At 49.9% G+C, this 27,997-nt stretch overlaps 1 protein-coding gene across 1 annotated transcript in view; it reads right to left on the bottom strand.

Annotated features, from left to right (window-relative positions):
• Positions 1-31: 31 nt before the first annotated feature.
• LOC128259720 (teneurin-m) overlaps positions 32-27,997 on the bottom strand; it is a 129,207-nt gene continuing 101,241 nt past the window's right edge. The window contains 11 exon segments of the mRNA XM_052992270.1: positions 32-4,893; positions 6,220-9,550; positions 10,156-10,182; positions 11,084-11,291; positions 11,357-11,902; positions 12,018-12,429; positions 12,569-12,852; positions 13,220-14,026; positions 14,347-14,872; positions 14,874-15,193; positions 15,770-16,462. Of these exon segments, the coding sequence (XP_052848230.1) occupies positions 2,602-4,893; positions 6,220-9,550; positions 10,156-10,182; positions 11,084-11,291; positions 11,357-11,902; positions 12,018-12,429; positions 12,569-12,852; positions 13,220-14,026; positions 14,347-14,872; positions 14,874-15,193; positions 15,770-16,462 (9,446 nt within the window). The 3' untranslated portion in view covers positions 32-2,601.

Genomic DNA, 27,997 nt, shown 5'->3' with positions numbered 1-27,997 from the left:
TGTACATCCCATTCAAAATGATAAAAAACTGTTTTATGTTTTCATTTTTATTGAAATCGCTTTTTACTCGTAATATTATTAGTTATTATATGTATTTATATGGATGTATTATCATGTATGTATATCGGCTTGCCATAATTATAGGTATTTTCTGTGTATACAATTGTCCTTTGTTTTCTGCAATCGATTTGTAATTTATAGCCTACACCCTCTGCACTTCTCTCGGTGTCTGTATACTTTAAAGACAATTTCGTACATTGAATACAATTATTGATTTGCAATTTATGCATGCTCGAACTGCAGATGCTCGCCTCAGCGGACAAACTGCTTTCAAAAGTGGCGTGTTTTTCATTACAATCAGTTAATAAGTCTAATCGTGATCTCAACTAATTAATTGGGGTAAGCATTTTCCCCTGCCTGGAAATTTACAGTTCAAAGTACACTTAAAGAACAAAGGACTTGGGGTACGTAGATTGGAGTTTGACGACGACCATTTGCAACTGCTTGGTTGGTATTCTAGAAATTTTTCCTCGTTTCAGTCACAATTATTTGCATTCGCTTTTTATGCTGATTTCAATCATTTTGTTTCGTTATATGCTTTTTGGTTAATATAATGCTGCTTAATTTTATTACATACACATTCATATACGGTTTTCTGATTTTTACAATTTTCGTTAGCTTGTAAGACCTTGTTCTATGTAAGGATTATAATTCTTACATAGCACTAGATTTACAATTCGAGTAAACGAATTCAGATTGTGATGTATATTCCTAAATTTAGGGTTTAAGTGTTTATCCATTTTTCATTTATAATTTTATTTAATAAAATTACTAACACTTTAGCTAGTTACTACGCAGTTATTTTCTGTACTCTTTCGATCCGCCCTTTTTGGAAACAGACTTAATCGCTTATTTTCACTGTAGTTAGGTGCTAATCCTTTCTGTCCTTACGAGCTTTGTCCTTAGCCTAGTTCTTATGCCTATGTTTAGTTGTATGCGTGGGTGTTTATAATACAAGGTGTGTTTTATGGTTATAGGGGGTATGTTTAAGTTCTTCGCAAGACGTTATGCGCACTATGTTTTATGCTAGTTAATATCTCAATAGTCAATAGTTTAGCTTCAATTATAAATAGTTTAATAATAATTATAAACACAAGATACCGACAAAACGTCAGCCACATAGAAGGGAGAAAATATTTTGTTTTTGAAAGCAGCAATTGTTCTTGCAATAATTATCATAAATAAAATCAGAATTAAAAGACCCTAAGCTCTATGTGAAATTCCCACAAGGGGGGTTCATTACTAAAAACAGTATTGCTTTTACAAATTAACATGGCAAATGGTAAGAACTAAATATTGCAGCATAAAAACTAATCGTAAAAGACTATGTTTAAAAAAAATGAGTAAAGTACATGTGGTTGCTTTTCATTTTCATTTTCGGTTCAATTTGAGTTAATTCGATTTTCGTTCGTTACACTTCAAGTTGTCAAATGAAATGTTTAGAAATATATATCACAATTTGTAAAAAGTTTTTAATGCATCTTTCCTTTGAATAAATTCAACAGTTAACATTGTAAAATGAGTGAAAGAGAGTCGGTAGAGTATTGTGTTTTGCATTGAAGGGGTAGGGGGGATTGATAAAAACTCCTTTTGATTCTTGGCTATCCAAACAAGGTAGACGCGTCTGATAAATTTAAATTCGAGCATTCGGCACAGACACCTATTCTGCTAAAAAGATCGTTAGACTAAAGGATAAATGCGCGCTGTTCGGCAGCAAAGGGATATTAGGGATAGAAAAGTATTCGGTCTTATGTACACAAAGCCAGTGAGCAGGTGAAGCAGCGATCAACATTTCATTGCCTTTCGAGTGTGGGCCAAACTGGGGGCCAAGGACTAGGGGGCTACTACAGAGAACTTTAATCTTTTTACATTTATTCGCTTTGTGGTTTAACATCTGTATGTAACTTATCGTATGCATATTTTGCTGTCTAATACTCATCGCTCGACATCGCTGTGCAACGAGTGCAATTTGCTCGGTTTGTTTTACCAATCTTCATAATACGCTCCCTACCTGGCGTATGCCTCTGATTCGGATTTAAAAAATTACATTACTTGTAAACATTACACACACATGGACTAAACATACGCCTATTGTTAGCCTAAACTCAACATCAACATACATATTACTGTTCCTGTGTACATATAAGAAGTTTCTTCGGTTATTCGAGGGCTGCGTTGTGGCTAATACTAAACTTTAAGCATGATTAAAGTTTATATTAATTAGTGTGTTGAATGCTCGCTTTTTGCATTTGCTTTTGCATTTGCTTTTTGCATTTGCTTTTTGCAAAAGCAAATCTTTTTGCATTTGCTTTTTCTATTCGTGTGTGTGTCGTCGAGTGTTGGTTGGTTGGTTGTGCTGTCGTGGTCGCTAATGCGCCTTTCACCTAATTACAAAATCTGCTCGTCCAGTGCCTCGCTGCTGTCCCTTGGCTCCTTCCTGCCCACGGCAATTAGGTAGTCCTCCTGCTCGCCGTCCTCCTCGTCGACGGCCATGTCACTATCTGTCCCCATCTCCATCTCCAACTCCATCTCCGCCTCCACTCACGCACTCAGATCGCCAAACTTGAGCTGGCGCCGGCTGGAGGCACTGCGATGGCTGCTGCCCGTCTTGCGGCGCTTCCGCTTGGCATCCCGCTGGAAGGCCACGTTGCCGGGGTCGTCGGCCAGCTGCGGGTACTTGTGGATGCTGTGGATGTCGATGCCGTTCCAGCCGTCGACGTCGCCGTGCTGGACGAGCTCCTCCTTCTCCTCCTCGGTCCAGTCGCCGCGTCCCTGGAAGCCGGCGGCCACCAGCTGCTTCTCCAGCTCCCAGGCCCGCTCCACGGCGCGCTTGTGGGCATGCTTCAGGATGCGGTGGCGCTCCTGCTCCGGGTCCACGCCGTACTTGATGATGACGACGGCGTCGGGTCCGTGCAGACGCAGCTCCTTGGCGGCGCTGCCGCCGTGATCGCTGATCTCGTGCGTTGATATGTTGAACATGCCGCCCAGGCGACGCAGCTCCTCGTTGTCGTCGCGCAGCTTCAGCACGTTGTCCTTGACGAAGTAGAAGACATCCTGGTCGTGGATGCTGAAGTGCAGGTCCAGGAAGTACGAGTTGTTGAACACGCTGCTCACCACATCCTGCACCACGCTGTTCGATCCATCCACCACGCTCACCAGCGCCCGTCCGCCGATCCGCGAGAGCAGCACACCCTCGCCGAACACACCGCGGCGGTAGCTGACGCGCGGCAGCAGGTTGCGCATCTTGGGCTCCATCTTGAGCAGCGGCTTGGGCACGAAGTCAAAGTCGCTGAACTTCTCGCTCGTCTTCTCCACGATGCACTCCAGGCCGGAGATGACCCCGAAGTCGGGCGCCAGCGAGTGCGCCTTGATGGAGGCCTGCGGCGTGTACTGGGCCAGCCGCGTGTACCGACTGCTCTGCATGTTGTCCAGGTCGTAGCCGAAGAGCTGCAGCCAGGAGTCCAGGTCGATCATGTAGTTCTGCGGCCGGCTCGGGTTGACGGGGTCGTTGTTGTGGTAGCGATAGATGAACACGTCCGTCGGGTGCGACATCTCGGTGGCCAGCGTCTCCCACAGCGGGGTCATCCATTGGCCCACGTGCGGATCGTACTGGCGCCGCTCCGTGTAGACCAGCTTGGTGTGCGGATCGATCAGGCCGCCGTGGAAGTCCACAGGCACGAAGAACTCCGGCTTGGTGTCCTTGATGACGCGCCCGAACGGGGTGCGCTTGATCTCCTTCACCAGAGCGCCGTTGAGGTCGAAGAAGGCCAGCGGCGAACCGTTCTGGTCGGTGGCCACATAGTAGCGCTGCTCCTCGTGCTCCAGCGCGATCAGCATGTCGCGGTCGTCGTAGAAGAGCTTGGTGGTGCGGCCCAGCTTGGGGAAGTGGACGTGGGTCACCAGCAGCGGGGTGCGCGGATTGGCGTAGTAGTACTGCGTGGTGTTGCCCTTGTTGTCGTGCCAGGCCACCAGACGACTCCGGTCGTCGTAGTAGTACCAGCTCTGGAAGCGCTCCCGCTCGAAGGCGTGGATTAGCTGGCCGCGATTGTTGTAGCGGTACTTCTGCTCGCCGCGCCGCACCACAAAGCCGCGGGCATCGTAGTTGTTGAACTCAACGTCGCCCACCTTGATCACCCGGTCGCCGATGTCGTAACCGAGATTGAACTTCTCGCCCTGATCGACCACGCCCACCGTGTTGCCGTTCTCGTCGAAGAGGTACTTCCAGTTGCTGGTGCCCAGCACCTCGACCACATGGCCATCGGCATTGTAGTTGACCTTGTCGAAGGCCGTCGACCGGCCGAAGGTCGTCTTCTGCGACTTGATCCGGTTGCGCAGATCGTAGTCCAGCTCCAGCCGGAACACATCGACGTTCTTCACGTTCATCAGGACGCTCTTGACGCGACCGTGCTGGTCGTAGTCGACGATGGTGAAGAACTGCTTGGCCGAGTCCTGGATGACCGTGCGATTGAAGGCGTTGCGCGTGATCTTCAGGTCCTGCACCACCTCCAGCTGGCCGAGGTTCTGGCCGTACTTGTACCGCGTCGTCGGCAGCTCCTTGTCGTCGATGGCCATCTCGATGCCGCTGAGCCGCGCGTTGCCGTCGTACGCGTACTTGTAGTGCGCCGAGGCCAGCGAGTTCTTCGATCCGAAGCGCAGCTTCTCGTCCTTCAGGATGCCCGCGTGGTACTTGAACTCGCGCCGCAGCTCGAAGCCCGGCTCCTGCACCTCCACCGACTTCACCAGACTGGTCGTGTCCTGGTACGTGTAGTGGGTGCTCGACAGCCCGGCGAGGATGGTTTCCAGTCGTCCGGCGGTGTCGTGCACGAAGGCCACCTGCAAATATCGGAGTCGTTCAGTATACATAGTGCATAGTGACCTGGTCAATGTGTTGACAATTCCTAATGTGTTTTTACTCCAGTTTTCACTGATTCGCTTTTTTGACTATGAACAATTGGCCTTTTGAAGCATAGTTTGCCACTACACCTATAGTCCAGCAGCCTTGGTACTTCTGTTATTTTAACTTTTTTGCCCTTTTTGTATTCTTTTCTTTAATTATATCTTTAAGACGGGTCAACCAATTTAATTTCTTTGACTTGGCCTCTTAACTTAAAAAGAAAAGTAGATATGCGCATTATAATTTTCAAAATCGCAGCAAACAGCGTTTAAAGTCAAATAAAAATATATTCTTCCGTTCATTTTTCATGACTTTACTAGCTGTGCACAGTATTTAGTACTAAAAATTGTTTTAAAGCATTTGAACCCTTTGGTCAATACAAAAGTAAACATGGTCGTTAGTTATAAACTTGTCAGAGAGGTTAATGGTAGCTTTCCAATTTTCATGGCTGAATCAATCAACATACAAAAATGTCATTACTTGAAAAAACGGTACTCATTCTTACCTCAAAAATATTCATAAAAGAAACATTTTTTGTTTGTTTTAATTGCTGTTTACAAATTAAGATTTTGAAAACTAAAATGCACATATGTACATACTCTTCCAATTCAATTAGGAAAGCAATTTGAAGTACATGTAGTGACGAGGTAAAAAAAATATCTAATATCAAATTTTGTGACGAAAAATTAATAAGAATTCGGCTAAATACACTTTTTAAACCTTTTCCAATCGGATCGCTTCATCCAGCCCATTGGCAAAACATTTAAACATTTAAAAAGGGTATTTAATAACATTTTGCAAAGGGTTCCGTTTTTATAAAATATTGGACTAGGTCAGAAAGTTATTGACAAAATTATCTTAAAGTTTGGATCATAATTTATTTTTTATTTCAATTTAACAACAACAAAAATTAAACCACAATCGAATTTGGTTTTCCTTTTTCTTAAAATAAGATTGAACTAAGTTGAAAGTTAATATTTTTCTTAAACACTTTTAAACCACAAGATTTTCTGTTTTTTCGATTGTGGTTTAAATATAAATATTTTAAATGAATTGTGGTCATTTTCGATCTAAATGTTTCGTGACCAATGTTTGTATTTAATACGAGCAACATAAGTATTGTAAGTTATTCTTTTGAGTTTAACTTTCAACCGAACATCATCTAAATATGAATCACAAAGTGCTTTCTGCCTGTGATATCCATCATCCAAGCATCGTGAGTCAAATTCGGAATTGGGAATACAAAATGCACGCGATTCACTCACCTTGCCCGACTGGTGCGGGTGGATCTTGGCCAGGATCTGGCCCTCATCGTTGTACAGAATCTCGAAGGGATGGCGGTTGATGGGCGAGTAGTACTGGTACTTGAAGAAGCCGAGCGAGGTCTGCAGCGAGAAGGCGTGGATGTGGCCGCGCGGAGTGGTGAGGCTCTGGAGGGCGCCCGCGTCGTCGTACTGCAGCAGGTAGTCCGACCGCCTGGGCGTGGTCACCTTCAACGGCAGCGAGCCGAACATGTCCTTGAAGGCGTACACCATGGTCGACCCGTCGCCGTACTTGATCTCGTTGAGCCGTCCGTTGCGGTCAAAGGAGTAGGCCTCCTGCAACACGCCCCACTTCCAGCTGACCAGGCGGCCAAAGCGGTCATACTCGAGGTCCACGTCCGCATAGTCGCCCGACTGCGGCCGGAAGCTGATGGGGCGCGAGGTGCGGTCGTAGGTCACGTTGAGCAGCTCCTGCTTGTCGTCCACCATCACCACCACCGACTGGGTCTCGCGGTCGTACTCCAAAGTCAGCACATTGTCGCCGTTCACGCGCAACTTGCGGCCCACCTCGGTGACGGGACGTGGCGGTCCCGCCTTGCTCTGCTTGCCCGCCTGCAGCGGCTGCTGGCGGCGCACAAAGTAGCGCCACTCGAACCGGTTGGCCAGATCGCCGGCGATCTCGGTGCGCTGCTTGGCCGGCACCGGGTAGCTCTCGCCCAGCAGCGGGCTCTGCTCGCCGAGGATGGCGTAGGGGGCCACCTCCATTTGGAGGTTGTGGCCCCACGGCGTGATGCTGGTGGTGGAGCCGTCCATGTCGACGGTGGTGCGCGACTCGGCGGCGCCGTTGCGCACGGTCACGGTGGCGCCCTGGATGAGCAGCGACATCTCCTTCTGTGCGTTCTCCGACACCTTCACCTGGGCGCCCTTGACGCTCAGGTCGAAGCTCAGCTCGATGACGCGACCGGTGGGCGTGACGGCGGAGGTGAGGCGGCCGAACTCATCGTAGTTGTACACGTAGGAGCGGCCGGTGGAGTCCAGTTTGGTGCGCAGCAGGCCGGTGGGGCCGTGGTACTCGTACGTCACATTGTAGTTGTCCGGCGTGCTCAGCTCGTGCAGCATCTTCATGCGCGTCATGCGCAGGCGGCACTTCTGGCCCTTGGTGTTCTCGATGGAGTTCACCTGCGAGGTGTAGTCGCGCAGCAGGAACACCTTGTTGCCGGCCGCGTCGGTCACGGTGCTCAGCTTGCCGTTGGAGGTGTTCACGTTGTAGGTGAACACGTACGTCGTCTCGCCGGTCAGGATGTTGCGCGTGGACACGTGCTGGCCAAAGCGATTGAAGATGTAGATCTCCTGCATGTCCGGCGCGTAGATCTCGTACTCGCGCGAGTTGCTCGCCTCCGGTATGCTGCTCATCACGGACCGGATGCGGTAGTTGGCCTGGTCGGCGATGTGCACATGGCCGTCGGGCGTGACGGCCAGCGCGGCGATCGTGTTGAACTTGGCACTGGTGGCCAGGTAGTGCTCCGCCTCGAAGCAGTCGCAGCCGCGTTCCAAACAGTTGCACTTGGACTCGGCGCCGGCGAACGGAGCAATGCGTCCGTCCGTGCCGATCACGCGCACCCTGTTGATGCGCTGCGAGTCGCTCTCGGCCACGTACAGCTCGCCCAGCGGCCCGAAGGCAATGGACTGGGGCATCACCAGGGTGGCGTGTGTGGCCAGGTCGGTGTCGTAGGCGGTGGAGGCGGTGGCGCAGTGGAGCGGACGGCCGGAGATGACGCGCACGCGACCGTCGGGCGTCATGCGCAGGATCATGTGGTCGTCGATGATGTGGAGGGTGTTGTCCAGCGGCGACACCGACAGCTCGGTGGGCCAGCGCAGGTGCATCTCCTCCAGCTTGAGCGTGCCCTCGCACGGAATGGGCTTCCAGTGGGACTTGTGCATGTGGTTGCCGATCAGGGTGCTCACGATGCCGTCGCGGTCGACCATGCGGATGTTGGTGCCGTCGGCGAAGTACAGCACGTTGTCGCTCGAGATGGCTATGCCCTTGGGATAGGCCAGCTTGGCATCCTTGGCCAGCGCCCCGTCACCGCAGTGGGCCTCGTCGCCGGGCAGGCACCGCTCGCCGGAGCCCACGACCGCCTCCCAGTTGAGCTCGGGCTGCGAGTAGTCGGCCGTGTCGCGCACCCGGATGATCTGGTGCGACTCGGGATCGGAGACGTACAGCGTGCCGTCGAGCGGACTGAGCGCCATGTGGTAGCGGTACGAGACACGTGTGGCATTCAGCTTGACCACGGTGCGTATGCTGCCGTCGGTCATCACGCGCCGGATGTAGTTGAAGTCGCCGACGAAGAGGCTGCCGTCGGGAGCGGCGGCCAAAGCCACGGGTGCCAGCAGGCGCTGCTTGGTGGCCAGGCCGTCGCAGTCGGGACACTCCAGCGGTCGCTGGTGACCATCGCCCATGGTGGTCAAGATGATGCGCGGCTTGTTGCGCAGGTAGATGTTCGAGCCGTCGCCCTTCTGCAGGATGCCCTCGTGGAAGTTGTAGCGGTGGTGGATGTCCAGGTTCCAGCCGCCCACCTCCGAGATGGACATGTCGTGGCCGCTCAGCTTGGTGGTCTGGATGTCCCAGACGACGTCCGTGCAGTCGGTGTACTGGTAGCCCACCTTCACCGTGGCGGTGGTCACGCCGTACACGCGCTGCCTGTAGATGTTGAGTCGGTTCCACGCGTACGTGAACTTAATGCCCGGGTCCGCCTCGAAGACGCGCTCGAACAGGATGCCCTCGATCGTGATGCGCAGATGGATGAGGTGCAGCGAGGCCGGGATGGCGTCCGGCGTCAGCTGCAGCTTGATGGTGGACAGGTAGCCGGCGGCGCGCGACGAGTGGTAGACGAGATTGAGGCCCGTGCCCGGGATCTGGAGCGACTCCTGGATCACCTGCGACTCGGCCAGGATGGCGCTGCGGTCGGGACAGGCGCCCTGGAAACCGTGCTTCCACGAGGCCAACACCACCGGCTTCATCAGGTCGTAGTCGTGGGCGAAGCACGTGTGCGTCGTCGTGGTGGCCAGACCCTTCTCCTCGGACATGCTCATCACGACCACGTCGATGATGACCACCTCGTTCCATGGCACCTGCACGATGCGCGACTGCGGCCTGAAGGGGGCGCGTCCAAACTGGAGGGTCACAGCACCGCCGCCGTTGACCATCAGGTCGAACCAGCCGTCGTCGCGGGTCAGGGTGAAGCCTTCGAGGAGCGTGGTGGTGGACACTCGCACACCCACCAGGCCCATGCCCAGCGAGGTGACCACGCGCCCTCTGATGACCGCCGATCGACTGCGGAGGACAGAGAACTGGATTAGTCGGGTCTAGCAGGGATATGGGGGCTTTGGGACTTGTCTGGGCATAGATGTAGCTAGTCTAGCAAGCAGTCTAACTATTGAGCAATAAATCAGTACAAATAAAAGAATTCACACGCACAGAACATAAGACTCGTTTGAACACATAAAGGTATTACAAGTTGAACAATATATATAGTATGTAATGTAAGGTATATCTCGGTATGGCTCATGTTTGTGACCTAGCATTGACCTTAGAGAACGAGTTTCCATAGCTTAGATTATTATGTGGTAAACTAAAAACCCAAAGTATGTTGGCCTGGTTGTCTGGATAATCAGTTTAACAAATAAACTTAAAACAAACTACCAACTGAGCAGCTTATAAGAAGAAACAAAGTTAGCTACACTATAAACGAAATGATAATGACAAGTGTAATTGTAATCGTAATGGTAATGATAATGGTTAAGTTTTTCAAAGTAATAGCGAGTGGCGTCGAGGTAACGAGAACAAAAGTATACAATTGTGTACCAAACAACCATTGAGAATCAGTAGAGTAGAGTAGAGTAGAGTAGTAGTTTTAGTACCGCTTTTCGCTTGCTTACCTTGCATTGAAATAATTCCAAAAAATGCTGTTAGTATTTCGTTTGAATTTCATTTTCGATTAACAAATAGTACGGGAAACGAGTATCGAGTGTCGAGCACCGAGTACCGAGTAGCGAGTAACGAGAGCGTTTAGCAGTCGTTGGGTAATGCAAAGCATTCGGAATTTCGTGACGCGTGGTGGGTAGTAGTGTGGTGGTGAGTATGTGCGTATGCGTAGTTAGTAGTGGATGGTAGTATCGAGTAGAAGAGGATAATTTAGTATTATTATAACACGTTTTAGGGAGCGCGTGTGGAGAAGAAAAGAGAGCAGAGAGAAAATAATTGAATTAGCATGGTTGTCTATGGTCTAGTTAAGTGTGTTGATAATTGCCCCCTAGAGCAGATCGTTTAGCTCCGTTTCGATCACACCGAAATCGCGAGAGCCCTCCACAAGGGTCCGAAGCGGTATCTGTGACCTGGGACGGGTACTTAATTCTAACTTATCCGAATACCTAGGGTGCTTACAATGTTCCTTAACTCAATTGCACTTAGAGACTAACTTAGGATGTTTCTGTCTGGGTTCGTTTCAAACAAAGGACATATAGGGTTTTTATTTACAAGATTTAAATGGGATCTTTGGTATGTGGTGTGGTGGGATATGTTTTTTTTTGGGGATATTTTTTAGACGAGGGCACGAAAACGAAAAACGTAAATATTTAAACATAGAAAATCATTAAGTATGCAAACTATTTGATTATTATTTTTTTTTTATCAGTAAGTAGTATATGTATAGTTACAGTAGTGTAACCAACTAGACTCTCGATAATTTACAGTAACGGTTATTATCTTGTCTGCCAATTGTGGAAACTATACACAGCCTCGAAACGGCTCGATTTCGGTTGTAACTAAAAACTGGCAAGGGAAAACTGGCTACCAGGAAGCACCTACCTCTCGTTAAATGTCTCCAGCTTGGCGTAGTTCTGCAGGCTGCTCTCGTCGATGAGGAACTTCATCCTCTCGAAGAAGGAGGCGGTGATGGCCGGCGGCTGCTTGCGGAGCAGCACGTCGATGGGCTTCGGAGCCGAAACGCAGAGCTGCGAGGTCTTGCACACATGACTGGCACAGCACTCGGGATCCTCGCAGTCAACCAGGCCATCTGGGAAATTCAAGTTTAAGCTAAGTCCATGATGACCACGATCATGATGACCATGACCAACTCACCCTTGTCGTTGTCCTTGCTGTCGCCACAGTTCAGCTCCAAAGCGATGCCGCAGTCCGGTCCGTCCCAGCCCTCGTAGCAGCGGCACTCCCACTGCCCCTCGCCGCTCACGCGGCACTGGCCGTGTCCGGCGCAGCTGTTGGGACAGCCCTCGATGGTGCAGTGCTTGCCGTTCCAGCCCGTGACACACAGACAGGTGCCGTTCTTGCACTGGCCGTGCTCGTTGCAGCGAGCGTCGCACAGCCGGGTGTTGCAGTACTCGCCGCCCCACTCCGCGTCGCAGGCACAGGCGTCGCCCTCGCAGCGGCCGTGCTGGCCGCAGTCCAGGTCGCACAGCTCCTTGGAGCAGTCGTCGCCGCTCCACTTGGCCTCGCAGGTGCACGTCTGCGTGTCCAGGTCGAAGGTGCCGTGGCCCGAGCAGTCGGGCAGGCACTGCAGCGCGTCCTGGTCCATGGTGGCGCAGTCCGGACCCTTCCAGCCCTTCTTGCAGATGCAGGTGCCGTCGGCGCAGAACCCGTGGCCCGAGCAGTTCGGATGCGGACAGTCCACTGGGGAGGAGAAGCCAAGCGGGAAACAGTATTAGATAGTCAGCTATGGAACTGAAGTGGACAAGCTGGGGGGAGGGGACGGGGGGTAAGAGAGGATCCTAGATCCCGGCACTACCTTCTTCACAGAATTTGCCCTTGTAGCCGCGCATGCACTGGCACTTGCCGCTGACGCAGTGCCCATGGCCATTGCAGTCGGCCACCTCGCACTCGTCGTGCCGCAGCGAGCACTCCTTGCCCTTCCAGCCCGGGTTGCAGATGCACTCGCCGTTGGTGTACTCGCCGTGCTGCGAGCAGAGCACGGGGCACACGCTCTCGCTGCAGTCGTCGCCCCCGAAGCCAGGGTTGCACTGGCAGTGGCCGAGCAGACACTGCCCGTTGCCCGAGCAGCCGTTCGGGCAATTCTGGGTCATGTCCTCGGCCACGGCCGCGAAGAAGGTCAGCTCCTGCACATCGCCGTCGTCGTTGTAGAGCGAGACGAACCAGTGGCCCGGCTCCATGTAGCGCGTCACCTCCCGCGTGATCGACAGCTGGACGGGATTAGCCAAGCGAGGTGCAGTGGATGGTGGGATGCGGCATGAGGCATGAGACATGAAGGGTGCATGAAAGAGACATGACTAGAGTTAGTAGACGATCGGCTATGGGCATTTCGGTGCAGGGGCTACTTACGTGGGCGGCCCGGGCCGTTCGCGTGCTGGCGCTGAATCCGCTGAGCACCTCCTTGAAGTGGTACTGTGTGTGAGTGGGCAGGGCGTTGCGACGGCCGTAGACTCCGATGGAGGCGCCACGCGGAATCGTGTAGTCAAACTTGACGTAGGCCGGCTCCGACTGGTAGAACTGCATGTTCCAGTAGCTGTACGGCTGGATCTCCTTGGTCAGCTTCTGGCCGAGCGTGATCTGGCCAAAGGTGGTGCCGTCCGGTGGAAAACTGCGTGCCGGGAATGTTCGAGCTCCTGATTTGGTAGCGGCGGCAAAGCGATCGCAATGTTTTCGAGGGTGCAATGAGGGGTGACAGAGATACAAAGAGGATTAGATTCTGGTTAGTCATTGATTATGCTTAGTGTGTGTATGGTTTGGTAGTGTAGTGTGGCATAGTCTATCCTACTCGATTGTCCCCGCGAAATATACAGTGGGGCTAGTGCTGATGCTGATGCTGATGTGATGCCAGTCTTGTATGTACAAATGCGGGACCAATGGGAGATGAGCGGGTTTAGTTAGAGAACAAAGACTAGAAGTTAATAGGCTGTACAGCGCTTAGTACGGTTAAGTTTGTGGTTAGACAAAGCGGGGTTAGCAACAAATGCACTGTGCACAATTCACCTTCCAGTATCAGAACTGGCATCACATCAGGACATGCAAACGGTTCACCACCAGCACCAACAGTGGGTTCAGTATACGAGGCGGCAATGTGGTTATCGATCTCAGTGCTAGGGGTGTTAGTAGCGGTGCTCGAGGCAGTGATATCCCCATCCTCCTCTTCCTCGCTGCGAACATGGCTCAAAATGGTCGCCCTTTCCAGGGGAGCTGTTGTCGATGTCGTGGTCGATTGGACAGAGTCAATGTCAACGCTGTCATCCAAGTAGATGGGCGCCGGAGGCGGGAGACAACTGCAGGGACAGTCGGGCATGCGGGGTGGTGGCTCCGGGGCACAACTGTCCGCCTGGCCAACCTGGCCTCCCGCTCGCTCGTGGGTCAGCACCTCCTTGATGGTGTGCGGACCTCCTCCCGTGGGCACCTCCACGTGCAGAGTGTAGACCGAGTCGCTGCCCTCGTCGGTGGCGATTGTCAGGTTGAGGAATATGCGCTTGCCCGGCAGATCAACGCGCTCACTCACGTATGGCTTAAGGGGCTTTAGGTGAGGGGGCGGGGTCACTTCCTCGGCGTCCTTCTGCTGCTCTTTGAGCACTTCGTTTTCGCTCCCCACTAATGGCTGAGGTAACTCTTGACCCTTGCCTGCCAACTTCTCCTCGTCTGCCGTCTTGTAAACCTCCTCTTCGTGGGAACTGGGCACCCCATCTAGTTTGACTATGTCGATGTCCTCAAAGTGCGTGGCATCGCTCATCATCAAATCCGATTCCGTTCGATTGGTTTGTGGTGACTCCTTTCTGGGCTGCTGACTTTCCTTACCTTAGATTCCGAAATTTGGGGTGAATAATGGACACAAGTGGCATAGAATTGGATGCTCCGGCTCAGAAAACCTCTTTTACAATACTTTTAACTAAGCTTGCATTGTGATAGTTGTTTCCTATTGTATTAATTTAAAATTGTAACTTGGTATTTGCAGGTAACATCCTTTACCAACGATCGATTTAATTCCGAATTCATTGCAAACACAAAGGCCTCTAAGAGAAAAGCATCGTAAGAATGTTTCCTGAGCCTGAACTGAAGTCGCAATTCTATACCACTCGCTTGGCTCGACTCACAGTCGATACGCGTTTGATTTATACCTTGTGGGGGTGTGGCTGGTGATGCTGGTGATGCTGGCTCCTCGGTGTCTACCTCATAGTTGTCAGCTAAATCACGCTCATTATTGATATCATCAGTGGCAGGTTTCCCTGTCTGCGGCCCCCCAGCCTCCGTGCCTTTGATTTGAAAATCATTTTCAACGGCAGGCTCTGGCTGGGTGGTGTTGATTTCAACAATGTCATCGGTGTCACTCCTCGCAGTCGTCTCCGGCGTGGGGCCTGAGCTGCTCTTGTCACTTTGATTATCGTCATCAATAACGGCGAGCAATGTGCTGGTCTCCGACTCCGTCGCCAGCTCCGTCGCCAGCTCCGTTGCCATCCCAAGCGCTTTGAGGAGCTCCTGCTTCTGCTCCTCCTCCTGCTCCTGCTTCTGCTGGTTAATGTGAGCATCCGACTCCGCCTCCGCCCCGTGGTCATATTTCGTCCTCTTGTTGACCAGTGTTTTGGCAGCGCTGCGTAAATTGCTGTTTAATGATTTGCCAAATTGTTGCCCCCTCCTGGCTCTCCGCCCGAAGCGGATGGGGGCTCTCCGGCTCAACTTCGTCTTCATAGACATAGTCGCTGGGGTCTGACTCGCTCCTTTGGGGACCCAATACACCATCGATTCGGGGCGAAGTTTGCTCGACGTCTGGCGGGCTTTGGGCCGGGGTGGTTGCCGAATACTTTTCAGCCGTCTGCTGGTTGAGGCTTTCGCTTGTAATTAAGTCGCCGAAAGTTTCTTCCGTAGCCACATCATCTTCGTCCTGTCCCTCGATTAAGCTTCGTCGTTGACGGCGTCGTTCCTTACCTCCTGCCCCACTGACTGACAGCTGCGTTGACATTGCTCTTCCTACAGGTAAACAAAGCGAACGAATCGAATCGAAAAGGACAGGGGAGTGCTTTAGGCGTACAAAGTGCCCTTGCCCGTTCCCACACCTCTTTAAATTAAGCGTTAAATGTGTTTTTAATTCAATCCCAGTTGTCTAGCTCTGAGCCGGTTAAAGAGGGCTTTGAGTGGGAGAAAGCGATATATCTCCTCACAATTCGAAGAAAACGAAGAATGCCACGGCAGTGGCATTGAAAACTTTCGACTGCTGTCAATTCCGAAAAGTAATTAATGCAATATTTTAGCCCGACAAATCCCAAAGAACGCGCTCAAGTTGAACTTTAATTGAAAGAAATGGGAAGGCGTACCGAGAAATAATGAAAACGGCATTCGCATAATCCCTATCCGACGTAGGCGTCTGTCTGTCTGTCAGGCGCAAACTTCAAGCTTAAAAAATCCAGCAAAAACAATAAACTTTTTGTCTCTGCCGGAGAGCGCTAAGCGCTAAATACTCCGACGTCTTGGCTTTCTCCCACTCCCAATGCCTTGCGAAACTTGCGAAAACTCATTTAAAAATAATTAAAAGTTGTGCATAATTACCTCCATTATTGGCATTCGCCAGGGACGAGGACAGCGACGGCGACAGCGAGGATTGCGAGGAAGACGTGGCCGCCGAGGACGTGGCCTCCGCGGAGGCGGACGTCGACTGCAGGCCCTGGGCGGTGCCGCTGTTCGAGGTGGCCGTCGTCACTGTGGCCGCCGAGGATCCGCCTGACACGGATCCTGCGCCTCCGCCGCCGCCTGCCACTCCCAGTCCCGATTGTCCCTGGGCCAGTCCTCCGAGGCCGGTGCCGCTGCCGATGCCGATGCCAGTGCCTTGTCCGTTCTTCGCGCGCACCGAGGAGTTGTGGAGCTTGGAGAGGTCCGTGTTCGTGCTCTTGGCAGCCGTGACCTCGGAGGCCTCGTTGCCGACTAGAACGGTGCAGGGCGCCGATTGGGTCCAGTGCAGGCCGCCGAAGGTGGTCAACAGGATCAGCATGAGCACGCCGACGAGCAGCGCCGAGATGGCCACGACGCTCACCCAGGGCGAGGAGCAGCGCGCGGCCAGGTCCTTGCGGAAGTTCATCGGCGCCGAGTAGTGGTGGGCGGGCAGTCCGTTCATGACGCTGCGCGGCGGCAGCACAGGACCCATGCAGCCCTGCGTGCTCCGCTCGTAGCCCTTCAGCGTGTCCTTCGTGGGGGTGGAGCAGGCCGAGCCGCTCTTGAAGTCGATGGGTGAGCCCTTGTTGATGTCTGCAAAGGGAGAAGTTGGGTGGGTGGCACCGGGTTAGTAATCGATTCGGGCATTTGACCGTGCGATTTCCCATTTAAGCCGAGTTCGGGCTCGGACCCCTCAGCCCCGTAAGCCCCGTTTCCCGGGGAAACCACAAGCCCGCGGGGTGGTCTGCGCACACTATTGTATTTTGCTTATCGCCATTTGGCGCAAATTTCATTTGTATAAAAGGATTTGCACAAGGATAACAAACTGACATTCAACATAACCTCAAACAAACGAGACGACAGACGGAACAAAGCTGAAAAGCGGTGGAAAAAAGTTCAAAAGGAGGCAAGGACGAGGCGAAATGAAACGGACCAACTGCGAATGAATGGATGAAGTAAGCAGCGCAAATGACCAGCGACAATGACGCTGGCAAAACAGGGAAATGGTAAAAAAAAAAAGGATGATGATGATGTGGATCCAGGGGTGGCCTAGGATGTGTAGTGTGGTGTGGTGCGGTGTGCTGGGCCATGAAGTGAAGTGAAAAAAGGCAACGCCGCCGAACGGCTAGAGCGTTGACAGCAGCAGGATCGAAGGACCAAAAGACCGAGGACAGCGAAAGTTGAAATCATTTGTTGATGCCACGATGATAATTCGATTATGTGACATAGAGCGGCCGCAAGGGGTGGCTTTCATTGGGGCTGAGGAACCCCCCCCCCCCCCCAGTGTGTCTTCCGATGGCCAGCTTTTGTCCGACTGGGCGCAGCAGTCAGCTGGGCAGGAGTCCAGGTCAACTCCTGGCCCGCTCACTTTCACGCAATAAATTTGGGGCGCTCGTTTTTCGAGGTTTCGCATGCTATCAATGGCAACCCGGCTACACATTCTGCGGCAGACGGTCCAACTACTGGCGACATGTGGCTTAAATGCGAGCGGGCGAGTGTGGACAAACGTTCGCTTTCACGAAAAATCGTTGTAATTTCTGGCTGTGGGGAAACCCCAAGCCCATAAGAGCATAGTTTGGACGCTTTTTGGACTAACCCAAATCTCCCCCATCCCTGCCTTTGTGTGTGCCCAATGATAGCGTGAATAATGTCTGCGTCATTTTTTTACATATACGCCATTTGCGGGAATGTGCGGATGAGTATTAAAGACGCCCACTAAGCGCATACGGGATGTTAGATTTATTTAATGTCAAGATCTCTCCATATGTGCGCGAAGTGTGGGTCTGGATGGCATAAATGTCCAGGGAGGAGATCCCCAATCCAGTGGGGACTGGATGCGGATGGGACTGGCAAGGTTAAGTCGAGAGTTCTGTCCGAGCCCCAGAGTTAGTGGCCTCGTTAAGGGGGCGTGGCCGACGGGCGGGCAGTTTTTATGACCGAAACGTGTGGTGAGGGAGGCAGGCTGTAGTATTTGTGTGTGAATAATTAACGAACGCATAATAGCAGTCAGCAGTCGGTAGTCGGTAGTCGGTATTCGGTAATGGGAGCTACTGGGCCAATGACTGATATAAATTCACACAAGTTAATGGGCGCTGGATGCTTTTAAAAAAGGAGGCTCCGCTTCCCTCGGAAGTGTTCGCAGGCTGATGAGATGAAAGTGCTGCGGGGTCATTAAACGTAATGGCAGACACGACAAAGTATGCCCGATAAATGGCAGCTAACGCCCACACGGGGTCAATTTATCGGCCAAATAGATCACAAATATGTCTGCTTTAGCTCGTTTCTGCTCCGCAAACGACCCAATCCCAATCACTTCTGCCTGATCTCTCACCCCAGTGGCTTGAACCCTCGGCCTGATTGCAGCAGTCGAATAAATTCAATGAACTCTTCGGTGTTCGCTGTGATTAGCCCTATCGCCTTGGCAAACTTGCAACCGGGACATTAAAGTTCGGTTTATTAATTTCACTCCATTTTATTACACTGACATTTTATGCAAAATGCGGATTAAGTCTGCGGCCGTTTTATGAACCCGAGAGTAAATCGCTTAAATTAAAACAGCACAGCCGCCAGCAAGTGTGGTGGTGGGATTGGCGATATTTTAGCAACGGCAGCGCCGACGACAATAAAAAGTATAAATAGTGGGGCAAACGCAGCTGGCAGTAATGGCGAGCGTATAATGTGTCGTTGTGTCCTTCGGTGGGTGTCAACCCTCGGGGGCAACAAGCTGGCGCCTTGCACACCCCCCGGCAAGCCCGCTCAAATGTGATTTATGCTGCGTGCAATTTAACATTTTTAATAATATTAAAATTACAAATTTAAGCATATCCCACTTGTGTGTGAGCTCGCTCCAAGGTGTTGTAGTCCAAAAAACTCCCTAAGCTGCTGGGACGAGAGGTGCCCAGGTGCCGAGGTGCTGATGTGCGAAGGCAGGCCAAAAGGCACAGCAGTGAGTGGCCTGATTTCATTTTAATTGGCTTTCCAGGCGGCTGGATCTCGTTCTACTAGTCCTCCACTTGACTGTCAGTGCGCCCAAAGATGAAAATAAGCTGGAAGACTGTGGGCAAGTGCATCGACTATGGTATACCCTTTTGGCACACTATTTTGTGGCTGGTTTAGAGATCCTAGTTTAAAATGCCATCCTCACCCAGTTATTTAGATCTTAACCGGATACAAGAGTATTAAAAAATGATAAACTTCAAAAGTAGACATTCTAAATTCTTCTGCATGTTATTAAAAATGATTTCATGTGTGGGAAAAGACGCAAGGCTAACAGACCGAGGAATTAGGCGGATGCCGAACATGAACTCAGTCCCAGAAGAGCCAAAAACCTATTGAGATTCAATACGTTGTTACAGGCAGTGCCTTTTGCAAGGATTTTGGCCTAACTCCCATCCCTTGGGCACACGCAACAATTGTGTGTTAAGTACTTTTTGAGTAATTGCCTTTTCGGAGTCCAGACTGGGCTGGCTCGGTGGTCCTGGCTACAACCAATTTGCATAGCCGTTAATGAACATTTGCTAATATTTTGAGCACTAAAAAACAACGCCATTAAATGGAAGGTGCCACGCCCCCTTCCCGATCCCGTCTCCTTCCCGCTCCCGGTGCTGGGCGCCAAAGCGTGCGACAATCAAATAAAGTACATGAAAAACACATAAAGGCACATAAAGGGGTATCCAGCTTGGGCTCTGTATTTTTTGTTATTCCTCGCATTTTAATGGCAGAGCGCGACGATTGCTTGAAACAAACAGGTGAACGAGCGGGAGGATGAGGACGAGGACGAGGATGAGGACGAGGGCATTGGGAGCTCCCGCCATGTTGGGTAATGGTAATGGAGTTTGCAAACAAACATGGCCGCCGGGGAAAAATCACATAATTTACACGTTTGCATTTAAGTATTAAGTGGGCTGGGAGGGCGGCAAAGTGTTTCGTTTACTTTTACCGCGTTTGTTGGCGAGGCGAGACGAGGCGAGACGAGGCTCAGCAGTTGTTTGGCGGTATATGTGTGTATAGGTATTTTGTATTTTGGGTTGTGCCCTGGCCCCGACTGAGTTTTATGTGCTCAGGAAGCAATTTTTGGGTCGACTTTATTGCCCCTGTCGTCGTCATCGGTGTTGATGTTGATTTTAAAGCGTTTAATGGCCTCGCGTTGCTGTGTGTCCCGGTCTAAATTGAAAAGAAAACGCCCGAAAACTGGTTCCGGGCGAGTGAAAGATGAAGATTCAGCAGCAGGCCGAAGATCTGGGTTTATGTGTTTGAACAAAGTGTTGGGATTTCCAGAGATTTGCCTTGGAATTTGTTGGGGTTGGATTCTGGGCCTAGGCGAGGGGTTGCGCGAAAAGGGCTGTGATGGATTGACTTGGACGAAATGGGACGAAAGGCCGGGAGCCTTTGGGGGTGCAAAATGTAGGGCACGAAAGGTGCAGAGAACCCCTGTGAGCGTGAGTGGAAACTGCCATATTCCCTATACAAGTACATCCAATCCCGCATTCATGGGCCGCTTATTATGCTAGGCATAATGCAGAAACACCCTGCTCCGTTCGTAATTACACCCGCAAGTGGCCACAAATTGCGATACTGCGAACGGCTTTTCCTGCCTCGGCCTTTGTTGTTCGGCTGCTTATAATCAAAAATTCCATTTAAAACTTTAAACTCATTACTAAATGTTTAATGTACGCTCGTTTTACGCTCGCTCTGCTGTTGTTGTTGCTGTTGCTGTTGTTTTTATTGCTGCCGCCGTTGCTGCGTTGAGCGATAAATCAACACAAAAAATGCTGCAATTTGTTAGGCGCACAAAGACAGCAAGACAGACCGACAGACCGACAGACAGACAAGGACAATAAAGTACTGGAGACTGGAGACTGAGGACTGGGCCCTCTAACGATGCGGCAACCTGTCGACGTTCGTGAGGAGACCCAAAACCAAAAGGGTCGCAGTCCTTGGCGCCATATTGTTTCAAGCAGGCGGCGCACAGCGGGCGACCTGAGCACCGCCTCAAGCTCTAATCAAGTGTGTGGGCGGATGGCGCATCCACATTCCACATTCCACATTCCGGGCTTCGAGCTCCGGATTCCGGGTTCCGGATGGCGGCTTTAAGGCCGCGCCAAGAAGAGTGTCACTCGGTTGGGGGAGTAAACTTTCGGCACGATTTGCATGTAAATTAATTGCCCTTGCCGTGTGCCCGTGGCCCGCAGCCTTGCAGCGGGATTTTTTCCTGCTTAAGCCACCCTCGGGGCGAGATAAGTCGTATAAATTATAGCAATTTAATAAGTTTTAAATATACGCATCCGGCTGACTCGGTCTCTCTTTGTCTTTGTCTTTGTCTGTCCCCCGAAAAGTTGGCACAATCTTGCAGAAAAGTTTGCGCGCACTTCCAGACTCGAGACTCCAGACTCCTGACTACAGGTTGCCCTGGCTCTGTTCAGCTCCCGGTGCTATAACTCAAGACAGAAACTGTTGCCGATTAAAATTGTCGGTTGGGCATTAATTTCATGTCACGATGCGCTCGCAGCCGACGTGCCGTGTGATAAGGTGGCGACTCTTCTGCTGCTTCGGGGTGTCTAGATGTCTGGATGTCTGGGGTGGCTCTTTACAGTTCAGTTTTGTGCCCGCTCTAAATGGGTTTATGCAAGTGTGAAAATAAGTCTCTTAATGGCCAGGGCGGGCAGTTAATGAGTTGAAAGTGGCGGGGCACGTGGATAATGCTCCTTTGTCCGCCCCACGGACTTTTCGCCGCCTGCTCCCCAGGTCCTTTCATTTTTCTTCGCCTTTTTCGGTGCTAGTGGGGGGAAAACAAAACTTAATTTGTTGTTGCAGGTGAGACGAATAAATTATTTGATAACAGTTTCAGTTTTCCCAGCATAAATAAGATTTCTCGAGCGTTCTCCTTTGTTTGCCGAGCGAGGGGAGGGGGGGGGGGGGGGCGTGGCGGGTGGCTTGTTTACCGTTAGTCGCTTAATGCCCGGCTTAATAGTGTAAGGTAGCTCGAGCTCTGTCTGTTCCGAGTTCGGCTGTGTGTCCTGGCCAAATATTAGCTCAGATTAAATTTAATGGCAGCGGACTTGTGCTCCAACCCACTACCCAGCGCTTTGGGTCGCCAATCAGCTCGGTCGGTCTCACGTGTAATTGGACACGTAGGGATAGCATTTCGTTGGCCGGGCCTCTTGACTTTTTACTTCTACGCCTGCTTACATGGGCATTGCAGTGCGACTGCCTGCATGTAATTACAAAGCAAAAAGTTTCGCATATAATTTCTACAAAAACGCCAAACTTTTTCAATAACAAAAATTTGCACAAACAAAACGAAAAATGAAACGAGCAGAAAGCGCAATAGAGAAGGACACAAATGGCAATGCCGAAAGGCTACAGTGAAAAAGTTTGCAATAAAAACGCCAATGGCCAAAACGACGTCACACAAGTGCTTATAGAGGGGCGTGGCGGGGGAGGCGGTGGCGGTGGGTACGTGAGGAGCCTGAGCAATGCAAATGTTTAATAAACTTTTTCAAATAAAAATTTATCTACGTTGACGTGCAATTGTTGGGCCAATTAAACAGCTGGGCGGAGCACGGTGAGGAGGTGGCATCGAAAGGACATGGCATTGCCTTTTGCTACGTGCTCTGTCCAGGAGCATCCTGGCTCCTGGTGGCTCCTCTGATCCTCTTTCGAGGGTCGAAATTCGCTTATAATTACGACGCGTGTAAATTAGTGCTTAACGGCCGGAGGATAGTCGCCTCTTGTCTGCAGCTTGGCATTTCCGGTTTTAAATTTAATTAGCTCGATATGCTTGCATAATTTTCCGCTGGTTTGGGGGAAAAAGCAGCCAGGGGAGTTGCGGCGCGCTTTTGGCAAACTAATAACAATAATTGCGATAAAGCCAGCATTAAATGCAGTGCAATAAAAGGCCGCAAAAAAAAAGTGTACATTTTAATTACGCATTTAAATTTGTTTGTTTGTTTGTTGTTATTCGGGCCGCAGCGAAGGTAAAAATAAATGCTGGGAATGCCTTTTGTTTTCGATTTAATGAACTGTGAAGCGCAGCCATATTTATTGCGTACTTTTTTGCGTTATTGTTTATTTGCACTTTTTGTTTTTTTTTTTTTGGCTTCGGTGTTTTTTTTTTGCGCTTTCTGTGTGCACCTTTATCATTTAAATGCATTTAATTTGAATTACTGTAAGCGTTATTTTATCATCGTTATTATTTGCATTATTTTTGTGTTCTCCCCTTGACTTTCCGATCGCAGGTCGGTTTCCTTTTTTTACAGTCAATAAACATTATAAGCCTTATCGCCTTAATTGAAATTAGTACCGTGTATCTGTGGCAGTCTGTGCAGAAAGTCTATCAAGAGATCTGCTCGCAGAAGATTTTATATACTGCAGAATAAACTATCAGAAAGCGCAGCGCTTGGGCTGCGGATTCGTCATATCCATGACTGGCATACAATCATTAAACGGCAGCTGCCTGTGCGGACATCAATTATTGTCTCATAAAAAGTAATTTATATTAAAATCAAACCGCTTATAATTTCATTATGTTGATATACACAAGTGAGCGGAGTCTGTGGGTTGCTGGGCGATGCATCGCGATGGGGGCGCAATGTGCGGCCATTAAAGTTTGCCGCGGCAGACATTTTGTAATAAAGTTTGTGTTAATTAACGCACACAGCTGCAAAAAGCATTGAGCGGGAGTCCTGCTGGAGCCACCCCTCTCTCGGCATACCCCCCATCCCCGCAAACCCCTGACGGCCAGAACATGCACTTGCAATATTTAAATTCAATTGCATACTTTCGAGCGCACTCGTTTGTTTGGACGGCCACATGGCGCATACTTAATGAACCATGGCCTGTTCCGCTGCATATTTTATTTGCTCTCTGGCTTGTGACTGAAATACCTGCATTAAAATAACAGCGCGGCTGGCGCAACAGAGCATTGCGCTTTTTCCATCCATAAACGGTGCACTAATAAAAATCATAGCGAAAAAATTGGTTTGCCATTATATTTAATAAAGTTAAACCGACGGCGACAACGAGTCGTGGTGATTGTGAGGAAAATCGAAAGGAAAAACTCGGCAAATCTCAGTGCCAGTGCCAGTGGCCTCGGTGTGTGTGTGAGTGAGTGTGTGAAATCGCCAATTGCCTGCCTAGTGGCGAGTGTGATGAGGTCAATTTCAGTTGGGTGAGTCGCGTTGAGTACGGGAAACGGAGGAAAACGGAGGAAAACAGAGGAAAACGAAGGAAAAAAAGCTGGGGTTAATTCTAACATTGACTTTGGCTTATGCCTTCTGAGGCTCAGCCCTATTTTGCCGTTCTGTAGGGGAGCGTAAATAGATTAAGTGTGATTAAAATTGTCATTAACATTTCCCTGGGCTTTGGCGTGTCAATTAATATTGCTTTAATATTATTGCCAATAATTGTCATAATTCGTGTTTTTTCTTCCTGTTTTTCACTAAAACTGCCATTATTTATGAGGGCCCATTGTTGTTGCTATTTGGCCATTTTTATGGCATTTAATTGTTTTAATTGCGTGCAACAATGGCCATTAAATATGCGCAACAACAACGGCTATAAGAGCATCCAAAGCCGAAATGGATTTGACATTATGAAATTAATAATTTTTCTATGACCGGCTCTAATTGTCAGGCGAATTAATTATATTACAATTTGATTTTTTTTAGGCCTACAACCGGCGTTCACCGCTCTAACCCCAAAAGCCCTTTAATTGTGGTAGGATGTAAAGTTGATGGCCAGTCGAGTTGCCTTTGAGCCGGTGGCCACGGAGTTATGGGCTTCAATAAATTAATGTAAAATTATTAACTGACAAACGATAAAATTATGGCAATTTATGCCGGCCCATAAAATGGCGCATTTATTGGCCGATAACCAAGAAGCCAAAGTGTTGGCATATATTAATACTAATATCGGGAACACTAATTCGGATTAGCAATTCCGATTTTAATGGACATTAAATTGCTTGCTGATTTGATCCACTCACACGTTGGCGAAGTCTTTAAAGTTTGCCTCCTTAAACCCGTATCATACAGTACCTGAAAGGAGAAGAGAATCGAAAAGTTTTATGAGTACGGATGAATTTAATTACCATTCGGATGCTTTAAGGCTCGGAGACTAGTGACCAAAAAAAAAAAGGGATTTTATAGCATTTCAATTTGCATTTTGCTCCATTCGTAGCTTTTGCAAACATGGCATACGCAATCATTCTCAAAGTCAACAGCGTGACTGCCCTTTTTCTACCTCTTTCTACCTCTCTTCAACCTCTTTCTACCCCCCAACCCACGCCACTGCCACATTTTCTTGTGAACTTATTTATTACGATCATGGCATGTTCGCCACGAACTAAGCCCCTGCTCCGCTGCTGCACTTTAAAAGCCATTAAAACGGCAAACAGGCTGCCCGAGTTGTCCACGGATTCCCCGAAATGTTTCCCCTCCAAAGTGCCCCCCACCGCACTCCGCGTCCACTCGGCGCTGTTAATTTCATCAGAGCTACTGGTAATTGCGTGTATGGAGTTGCAGTTCCCGGCAGGATAACGGCAGCAGGAGCAGCAGGAGCAGCAGGAGCAGGAGAAGCAGGAGCAGGAGAAGCAGTCTCAGTACCCAGAAGTCAGACGCAGCCTTCTGTGGCTCCCTGTTTGGGTCCTGTTTTTCCGTCCAAAAAATATGCAATAAAAGGGGCATTGGGATTGGGCACTGGGAGATGGAAGATGGCCACAAGGGTGGCTCTGGCCGGGATTGGATGCCATTGCCCACCGACTGGCTACAATTTATTATATTAAGTATTAATGTTGGTCCTCGCTTTGCTTTCCGTGTGTGTATCTGTGTGTGTGTGTGTGTGTGTGTGTGTGTGTGTGTGTGTATATGTGTCTGCATAATCCGAAAGCCAAAAGTAATTATATTAAGTAATTGATGAATTTGCCTTTTTCCGCGACGAGCCACGCCCCTTCCCGCGCCCACTCACTCAGGCCGTAGTTATCGGGCAGAAAGAGCCTGCGGATGTTGATGTGGATGTGGGTGTGGGTGTGCGTTTGTGTGTATGACCAGACGATTGGCAGACAGAAGGTTGGACAGATGATGGCATAGTTCGGCGGCCACAACCGAGGGCAAATAAAATTTAATAAAGCGGCAAATAAAAATTTATTGTGTGTCATTTTAGGCGCACTGCGACAGCGGCAAACGACATGCCCATCGCCATCGCCATCGAGCGACAATGACCGACAATATTTTGATTTGCTCATCTGATAGGCGGGCCATTTCCGGTCGACGGGGCTCCGAAGCTCCGAGCTAAGCTTAATGCGCTCTGGAGATGCTGTTCAAGCCATTTTTTCGACCAGCTCTTCAAGATTTATTTGCACATTTAAAATTTGATTGAAATAAATTGCTCTGTTTATGGAGATATGCACTCGCAAGCGAGGGTGGATAGGGGGATAGGGGGATATAGGGCAAAAAGGTGGCGGATGAGCAACTGTGGGGGTTGCATTCCGAATTTGGGGGTTGCGCGTGTCACCTTGATGGATTGCGCTCGAATTGCCTCAAAGTTTAAAATGGAAAAAAACGGATTTTGGGAGCATGGGTTCTTGATAAATGGAGTGCACTGCTGGGAGGGGCTTTTCCCTTCCCCATTCCAGGGAAACTCATTACCAAATCGAAACGAAACACTCAAAAGTATATACTTTGATAATGGCACATTTTATGGTCACTTATCGGAGGCGTCGAAGACAATAAACGCCAGTACAACCGTTTGTTGCTCCAAAGCGAGTGAGTATAATGATGCCGGGACCAAACTTTCGCGCTCTTATCGCAAAGGAGTATAAGCAATGACCAGGAGCAGTAGCCAACGCAGAGGCAGCGCCCAAAGGAGCGGCAAAGAAAAGTTGCGAAAATTTATTGGGGAAATTGGCCAAAGTCGAAGGAACTTTAACGAAACGATACCAAAGTTTATTACTCAATTACAAAACCATCAAAATGAAAACGAAATGAAACGAAACGAAAAGAAACGAAACTCTTGCAGAGAGCAGAGCGAAATCCAAAAGATAAATGAAATTGATAAGCGGGTAATTTATGTTTGGATTTCGTTTTATTCTGTCATTAACGCACAGTTGCCTCGCCCAGTCAAAGTCCCCCTTGCCCCCTCGATTGTGTTTTGTATTTGGGTTGTTCTTGGCCGGGTTGCGACTTGGCTGGCACGCTCTTCCTTCACTTGCCGGGAACTTTTTGGGGAGGGGAATCTTGGTCAAGGCGAGTCGAAGCTTCGCTCCTTCGCGCAGAATACCCCGAAAGTGGAGAATTCCACTGGCCTGTGGGCGGCAGCACATTTTAGCTCCACATAATCGATGAAATTCGGCCGATTGCAAAGCGTTAAGCGGCATCGACTATTGCATTCTATAAAACCGATCGGAATTTTGCATTTTGCGGTTCGTTTTCTGCGGGTGTGTCCTTGTGTGTGTGTGTGTGGGGGCATAATGCTGCCACGCCCACCAGCATTGTGCGTAAATAATTTCGAAGCCTGCGGATGGGCAGCAACAAAGGCTGCCGCGGCACATAATGAAAAATTGAAACATGAGAAATTGTCAAAAACACCGACACGCAGGAGAAGTGGGTGGTTTGGACTGGTTGGGGTACGGGGTACAGGCACATTACCTGTCACTCCTGGCCGGAAATGAAATTTTGCAATGATAGCAGGGAGAAACGGGGCGGGTTCAACCGCATACATCAATGAATGCATGGTTAAAGCGGAGGAATCGGATGGAGGAGGAGGCGGCTGACAATTTTGACAATTTTCGATATGCAATAAAAATGATGTGCGGCGACCAAACTGTGCTACCCACTCCACGTTCGTCGCTCTACCAGCCGTTATGCCGACACATAGCCCACGGCCAAATGCATTGGTAATGCTCTGAGCCACGAACAACAAAACCACCCGGAGGAGGGCAAAAAAGCGCCATTCACTGGACATTTCATTAATGCTAAATGCGGGCCAACGAGCTTTAGAATTCGGCAGCGGCTTGGTCCTGCTGCAGCCGGAAGTTAATTGAAAATGATGATAACACATATGGAAATGTAATTGCTTGTGAACTGTAGCGTGCGAGTCGCGGGCGGATTGAATTAGTCGCTGAGCGATAGG

This window comes from Drosophila gunungcola, assembly GCF_025200985.1.
Source record: "Drosophila gunungcola strain Sukarami chromosome 3L unlocalized genomic scaffold, Dgunungcola_SK_2 000009F, whole genome shotgun sequence".
NCBI lineage: Eukaryota > Metazoa > Arthropoda > Insecta > Diptera > Drosophilidae > Drosophila > Drosophila gunungcola.
Note: the sequence above shows the minus strand (reverse complement) of the source record. Positions and strands in the feature narration are given on the sequence as shown.